The 8253-nt window shown below is 37.6% G+C and overlaps 1 protein-coding gene across 1 annotated transcript; it reads left to right on the top strand.

Moving 5' to 3' along the window:
* Positions 1 to 345: 345 nt before the first annotated feature.
* On the top strand, positions 346 to 7800 carry LOC141588531 (uncharacterized). The gene is made up of 8 exons (XM_074409969.1): positions 346 to 640; positions 760 to 968; positions 1017 to 1550; positions 1656 to 1836; positions 2685 to 3315; positions 3774 to 4118; positions 4209 to 4348; positions 7745 to 7800. Exons 1-8 carry the CDS (start codon positions 346 to 348, stop codon positions 7798 to 7800), a joined length of 2391 nt encoding a protein of 796 aa, XP_074266070.1.
* The last annotated feature ends 453 nt before the right edge of the window (positions 7801 to 8253 follow it).

Raw genomic sequence — 8253 nt, 5'->3', positions numbered from 1 at the left:
GGTATATACGTAATTGGAGGAATGTAAATATTTGAGAAGATTATTTTGTTATACTGTTACCTTTCTTATAGGATTTTGCTTGGACTAGAAGATTGTATTAGGTTGTATATATACGTAAATATGAATTAATAAGACTATCGAGCTTTTCACTCAACACAAAACTCTCTGTTTCATAGTTTCACATGGTATCTCGAGCAGTTTTCGATCCAAATTTCTAAATGACTGGAAACGGTGAGAAATCTGACAATAATAAAAACAAAAATATGAAAACCATTCCCATGAGTTCACCATTATACCTTCATCCATCGGATAGCCCGAGTCTCTCACTTACACAAATCGTATTTAATGGAGAAAACTACGAATTGTGGTCAGACGCCGTCAGAAACGGTCTTTGATGCCAAGAATAAATTGGACATAGTAGAGGGAACTTTCAAAAAATCGAGTGGTGATGAAGGAGAAGACAACCTCGAGTCGGTGGCTTGGAGACAATGCAACGCCATGTTGAAAGCATGGCTACGGAATGTTATAGATCCGAAATTGCACGCAAGTATTGTGTTCACAGCACCTGTGGCGGAAATATGGGCAGAATTGAAGGATCGCTACTCAGGCGGGAATGCTTCAAGAATTCACCAATTAAAAGGCGAATTAAACGAGTGTAAACAAGGGCGAGAGTCCGTCGTCGAAAACTACACTCGTTTGAAGACCATATGGGACGAGCTTGCTAACTATAGCCGAGTTTCAAATGCACATGTGGAGCAGCCGCTTCATTAGCCAAAGAAAAGGAGGAGAAGAAGGTCCATCAATTTTTGATGGGACTTGATAGAACCCTGTATGGTAACCTTCGAACTCACTTACTGATGGAGGACCCAATTACCACACTCGCTAGAGCCTATGCTTTGGTTCTAAGAGAGGAGAGACACACCACTGTGACACGAGCACAAGAAGAAAAAAATGAGGCGGCTATGACTGTGAGAGGCTACGGACCAGGCAGAGGGAATCAATGAGGTTTTTCAAAGGCAGAAGCCAAGGAAGAAGAACCACCACGATGCAGCCACTGCGGAAAATACTACCACACAGAGGACACATGCTACGATAAACATGGGTATGAGACCATCAAAGCTCGTGGCAGGGGTAGAGGTCGCACGGGAACCGGAGGAAGAGGAAGTTCAGCACGAGGAGGAGGACGCGGTGATGACCGTTCTCAGTCAGGTGGAGTTCGTGCAAATGCTGTAGGAACGAGTTCGTCGAATTCGAAAGATGCAGACACAAAAAATTCAAATATTCCTTTCACAGAGGAAGAAATAGCGCGACTTCGAACACTGTTGACGACAAGCCCAGAAGGTATTGAGAAATTAAAAGGTATCAAAACTACAATTGTTAATGAATGGTTAATTGATAGTGGTTGTTCACACCACATGACGGGAATGCGTGAATGCTTGGCTTATGTTCGATCAGAAGGAGCTTCTTTGGTGGCTTTACCTGATGCACGAAAAATCGAAGCAAGGGAACACGGGGAAATTAGGCTCGGGAAGAATTTCGTGCTAAAAGATGTGCTATTTGTGCCAACATTAACTTGCAATTTAATTTTCGTTCGACAGTTAATAAAAGAAAACAATTGTATAATAACGTTTCATCCCGACTATTGTGTTATGCAGGACCGGTCTACGAGGACGGATATTGGGAGGGGTGGACATCAAGATGGGGTTTACAACTTTCGAGAGGCAAAAGAAGAAAGCGTGGCAAAGACGGGTTTGAAGGAGGATGCTCGGTTGTGGCATAAGCGCTTGGGTCATCCGTCAAATAATGTCTTATCTCGTTTTTCATCTTTAATTGATGGTAATTTGGTTTTGAACTCTAGTTATGTCTGTGATCCTTGTTGTAGGGCAAAACAGACTCGTTTATCTTTTGACTCGAATAATAAGAGGTGCGGTGTTTTATTTGGACTAATTCATTGTGACATATGGGGTAAATATCGGGTGGCTAGTTTATCACGGGCTCATTATTTTTTGACCATTGTCGATGATCATAGTAGGGTCGTATGGATATATCTCATGAAAGAAAAAAGTGAGGCAGGAGAATTGTTGAGGGTTTTTTGTCATATGGTAAAGACCCAATTCAATAAAATTTTTAAAATTATACAAAGTGACAATGGTACAGAATTATTATCGGGACATATGAAATATTATTATGAAGAAAATGGCTTAATTTTTCGAACTAGCAATACCGATACACCCCAACAAAATGGAAGGTTAGAGAGGAAACATCGTCACATTCTAGAAAAAGCGAGAGCCTTAAGATTTCAAGCCAATTAACCGATACATTTTTGGGGAGAGTGTGCTATGACAGAGGCCTATTTGATAAATAGGACACCAACACCTTTACTTAAGGGGCGTACACCGTATAAATTTTTGTATAATGAAAAACCCGATTTGAGGGGAATTAGAGTCTTAGAGTGCCTTTGCTATGTTCATAATAAAGACAAGACCCGCGACAAATTTGATGAGCGTGGGAAAAGATGCATGTTTTTGGGTACCCCCACAACAAGAAGGGTTGGAAAGTGTATGATTTACGATAAAAGAAAATGTTTGTATCACGAGATGTCATTTTTTATGAGCACGTTTTCCCTTTCGAAAAAATTAGCAATACCGAATGTAATATTTTTAATCACAACCAACATACTGTAGACCTTATTGATACCATGGTTCCCATGGATCATTTGGAGACACATGAGTGCTTAGAGGATATTACAAGTGAGAATATAGGAGGGGATTTCGAAACCAGGGGGAGTACACAAAGTGACGGCAGCAATGAACCAGAAACTCCCATGGTTGACGAACTTGCAGCTCCTAATACGAGTAACGACGAGAGAAATGAGAGCCGTGATAAGGATAATATCGAAGAAGAGAAGCTTGGCGGGGGTGCTAGAGATAAGTTTGAGCCATATTGGAAGCAAGACTATGTCTGCAAGTCCACGAAGCTGCTGAATTACATTGCCGATGTTCACTCCAAACACGAACCGTTCTCAAAGACAGGTACTCGATATCCATTAGTTAACTACGTTGTTAGCAATTGTTTTTCTAACTTTCACAGGTCCTTCATGGCAAAAGTGGATGAAATTCAAGAGCCCCGTAATTATCATGAAGCAGCGAAGGACGAAAATTGGAGGGCAGCCATGAGAAAGAAAATTGATGCGCTTGAAAGTAATGGGACATGGAAGCTGGTCGACTTACCTAAAGGAAAGAAGCCCATCGGATGCAAATGGGTGTACAAAGTGAAGTACAAAGCTGACGGGACCATAGAAAGGTATAAAGCGAGGTTAGTTGCTCAAGGATTCACTCAAATTAAAGGAGTGGACTATCACGAGACATACGCAGCAGTGGCAGAAATGACGAGTGTAAGATGCTTGCTAGCCGTGGCAGTGGCCAAGAATTGGTTAATTGAACAATTGGACGTGAATAACGCATTTTTACACGGCGAATTAGATGAAGATGTATACATGCGAGTTCCATAGGGGTTCGAAGCGAATGGGAAAAATAAAGCTTGTAAATTGCTCAAGTCGTTATATGGGTTGAAACAAGCATCCCGAAATTGGTTTGCCAAATTGACTAATTCGCTACAAAGGTACGGGTTCATTTAATCTCTAGCAGATTACTCTCTTTTCACATATAATAGAGGTGATGTTTTCATTGGTGTACTCGTGTATGTAGACGACATGATAGTCGTGAGCAACAATAATTCTGCTTGTGTAAAGTTTAAGTCTTTCTTGAATGAAGCTTTTGGTATAAAGGAGCTAGGCAAGCTCAAGTATTTTTGGGAATCGAAGTAGAGCATGGGAAGCAAGGCCTATTTCTAAATCAAAAGAAGTATGCTTTAGGCATCATCGATGAAGCGGGAATGACGGGGGCAAAACCGGCACATACTCATATCGCACAACGACATGAGTTGGCTTTAGCAAAGGAGCATGTTCTGAAAGACATCTTGAAGTATAGACGAATAGTCGGGCAGTTGGTTTACCTCACAATCACGAGACTTGACCTCGTGTATGCTGTGCATATCCTCTCGCAGTTTGTACATGAACCGCGAAAAGAACATTGGGACGGTGCATTGAGAGTTGTGAGGTAAATTAAGATGAATCCAAGCAAGGGAATAATAATTAACAAGCATAACGATTTGCAGTTGCGTGGCTACTGTGATTCCGATTATGCTAGTTGTCCTATTACGAGAAGATCGCTCAGTGGTTATTATGTAGCACTCGGCAATACACCGGTATCATGGAGGGTGAAAAAACAAGTAACCGTGTCAAAGTCTACGGCCGAGGCAGAGTACAGGGCAATGACAGCGGTTACAAGTGAGTTAGTTTGGTTACGATCCTTTCTTGCATCATTAGGTGTTTTTCATACAACACCAATGAAGTTATTTTGTGATAACCAGGCCACTTTACACATTGCTAAAAATCCGGTATTTCACGATCGAACTAAGCATATAGAAATTAATTGTCATTTCATTCGACAATATTTGGTGGATAATTCGATCGTCACGTCTCACATTCGAAGTAAGGAGCAAATCGCTGATCTATTTACAAAAGCGCTCGGAGGTGAGACATTCAACTATCTGCAGTGCAAGTTGGGACTTGGGTTACCACGTGCTCCAACTTGAGGGGGAGTGAAAGAATATTATCGATATTCTTAGAATATTCGGTAATATGGTATATACGTAATTGGAGGAATGTAAATATTTGAGAAGATTATTTTGTTATACTGTTACCTTTCTTATAGGATTTTGCTTGGACTAGAAGATTGTATTAGGTTGTATATATACGTAAATATGAATTAATAAGACTATCGAGCTTTTCACTCAACATAAAACTCTCTGTTTCATAGTTTCACAAAACGGGAGATTTTGCATGATTGTAATTCGATTGTATGATTATTGGTAGGTGGAGAGTTCGTAGAGGAGCCGTTCTAGCTTTCTTGTTGACTCGTATCAGATTTGTGCTAAGGTAGGGTTTATCTACTCAGTTGATTGCGTAATTGAGTTAAGTTGCTGATTGTGATTTTGTGACTTAATTGGTATGATACTGTTGTTGTTGATTGTATATTGGAGTATTGGAGTTGAGATGATTGTTGATGATTGCGAGGTGCGTCCTCGGCTGAGTGGGGTCACTTGCGGGAGTGGCTTTACGCCCTTGATTCGTCCTTTGTGGAACCCGCCACAAGAGGGAATGTGCACATTAAGGAACATGGGTTGTCGCTCGTGTGATGAGCAGGGCTTAGGTGGGCAAGACTGCGGTCCCCCACTGGCGGCGAGGATTATCTGTTGCGGCAGTAATCTGACAGGGCTACACACTTAGGTGTGTAGTCAGTTATGAGATGTGATTGGGAGTTGGAGATTGATTGTGGAACATCTGTTTTACCTTTGTTGCATTTGGCTTACTTTAGTTATGCAGTGACTGACCCCGTTGTTGTTTTGTAAAATCTGTGGTGATCCATTCGGGGATGGTGAGCAGATTGTGACAGGTGATGATGGTCTTTAGCTATAGGGATGAGATGGGGAGTCATCACTTCGAGTCGAGCTTTCGTTGTGACGAGATTAGCTGTTTAGGATTTCAGTTGTTTTGAGTTTTATAGACATTTATTTTGGTTTGATTTTGGAACAATGTAATCGTTAAACTTTATATACTTCAATAAATATTGTGGAATGGTTTCTTTTGATATACTATTATATCCTCGGGCAACCGAGACGGTAACAGTCTCTCATGCTTGGGTAGTCCTTGATAAAGTACCCTGGTATGTGGGGGTGTTACATGTTCATCCTCTGGCCTTATGCTAGAGTTTTTGGTGATCTGCAATATTGGGTCACCATTATTAACTTCCTTCACAATCGTCTTGGCGATCTGCCATGGTGTCCTTGAGGTTTAAATTTAAATTGACATTAGAGCGATTAACACAGGACAGGGGACCGACAGAGTATGGGGTAGGGCGGAGGGTGGGGAAGGTAACAGTATGTATGTGCAAGGTTCTGAGCGAGGAAGGGTAAGCATGGGTAAAATATGTGAATAGAAAATGATAAGGGTAAAATCGTAAAAAAACATATGTGAAAGAGTAAAATCGGTATGTGAAAAAGTACATCTTTTTTTGTTATAGCTTGATCCTATGATCTCAGGGGTAGGCCCGCCTATTTTGATGGGCGGGTATGAACAATCAAAATAGGCCCGCTATAATGAACACGGGCAACAAATTTAGGCCCACCGGACAAATTTTTTAAGTTTAGGCCCGTCCATGCCCGGCCCAAACCCGCTCTTAATTACCTTTAAGACTCTAATATATTGGAGACTATAATAATGAGAAACTTGCTTATAAAAATCTATAAAATACTATTAAAAGGCATCTTAAAAAATGCCAACTAGACAAAGGCACGTAGAATGCGGAAAAGCCACATAGACATTTACATTGCTACCTTGGTTAAGATTGACACACGCCTACCCAACCATTCTCCACGCAAACATCTATACTATATAGTTAAAAGGCTACTTATACCATTTAATTTTATTCCACATGTCATTTTTAGATTAGTTAATATTAATTAATTTTAATTTATATTGCTTACTTGATTAATGACAATTGACAATATAACATTAACTGTCCTGAAATTGTACCACTTAAAATTAACACCTACATCTATTTATTTAAGATCGTTATACAAACCCTTTTAATTAAAATAAGATAATTGTGAAGTTTAATAATATTCTTAAAAGTAAAGGTGTGACATTTTATTTCAACCACTATTTAAGATCAATAATAATAATAATAGTAATTTTCATTAACATTTTTTCCTATTTGTTTTACCTCTTGAGCTCCTCACTAATGAATTATCTTATTTAACAATACTCATAACTCAAAAATAAATGAAAAGGCAAATTAAAAGATGTGAATCAATAGTTTATATGGCTATTAAACCTACAATAGTTTTCATTCACTAATCCTCCATTTAATAACTATTACTCATGAACTTCCAAATTACAAACTATATTTCATGTTTGAATTAAAAAATTTCAAAAAAAAAAGATGTAACTTACCAAAATTCACATCAAAATTTCTTAATTTACAATTAAAATTCCCATTTTACAATAAAAAAAATGTTAGTGAATCGATTAACATTTTTTATAGTAATATAGCTCATTAAAATTACACATTTATTTATTTATTTAAAATTACACAAATATGAAAAGAAAAACTAATGAGTAGCTGAATAATATTCTTAAACGTTAAATTATGGCATTTTATATTCAACCATTATTTAAGTTCAACCAACGATAATATTCACATAAGTCCAATGATTTTCATAAAGACATCGTCGAATTTTCTCACAAGTCTCTTCTAATTCCCTACCCTAGCCTAACCGTTACTCCATTTAACTCTCATACTAATTTTGCAATAATTCCTACCACCATAAAGATTATATAAATCAACCAATTATATACAACCCTTTGCATGTTTTTGTTTTTTTTCCTAATTAATATTTATGTCATTTAAAGTTTGTGAACACTAATTTTAGCGTACATCATTTAACTTCCAAATTAGCAGTATTTAGCCTCTCCTATTTAAGATCGTCTCATTTATTTTCCTCCAAAACAATCATTTGGGGGGTGGTAAAAATTTGCAATACGAAGTATTTTCTTTAACTTGAATTTGAAATGATGAATTACTAATTTCTGTATTGTTTTTGTTGTACTTTTGTTTTGTAGGCGGTACAAAAGGAAGACATTGTGGTGAAGTCGTATGGCTAGCGGATAATTCTTGATGTCATGCACACTTCACATGTAAATTCACTTTTTTATACAACTATCAACTTCAATATTTCAATTTGGTTTTAAAGTTTTCTAATTCGTTCATAATAAAATTCTAAAATTTATGAATTTTTATTAGATGATGATCAAAATTAAAGAATAGGAATATGTATCAATGATGAAATAAATTCTGATTTCATTTGATATTCACAACAAAAATGAACTATCTAAATTTTTAATTTTCCTAGAGATAACCCGTGATTTTCACGGGTAACAAAACTAGTTTGTCATTTAAAAGGTAAAATTAAATAGATTATCTATTTAAAGCAAAATCATAACATTTTTTTTATTAAAGTGCGTATAAATTGACGTATAGGACACACTATAGAAGTACGTAATAGGCATATAATTCGCTTTAAAAGACAATGCTTTACTAATTGTACAAAATGCCACTGAGCTTTTCTCTA

Source organism: Silene latifolia, chromosome 1, assembly GCF_048544455.1.
Source record: "Silene latifolia isolate original U9 population chromosome 1, ASM4854445v1, whole genome shotgun sequence".
NCBI lineage: Eukaryota > Viridiplantae > Streptophyta > Magnoliopsida > Caryophyllales > Caryophyllaceae > Silene > Silene latifolia.
Note: the sequence above shows the minus strand (reverse complement) of the source record. Positions and strands in the feature narration are given on the sequence as shown.

Excerpts from the sequence above, each read along its gene's own strand:
- LOC141588531 (XM_074409969.1), top strand. The coding sequence starts at position 346 with ATGGAGAAAACTACGAATTGTGGTCAGACGCCGTCAGAAACGGTCTTT. Across the intron at positions 641-759 it reads AAGAATTCACCAATTAAAAG|CCGCTTCATTAGCCAAAGAA; the intron begins GCGAATTAAACG and ends CATGTGGAGCAG. Across the intron at positions 3,316-3,773 it reads ATAGAAAGGTATAAAGCGAG|CTTTTGGTATAAAGGAGCTA; the intron begins GTTAGTTGCTCA and ends TCTTGAATGAAG.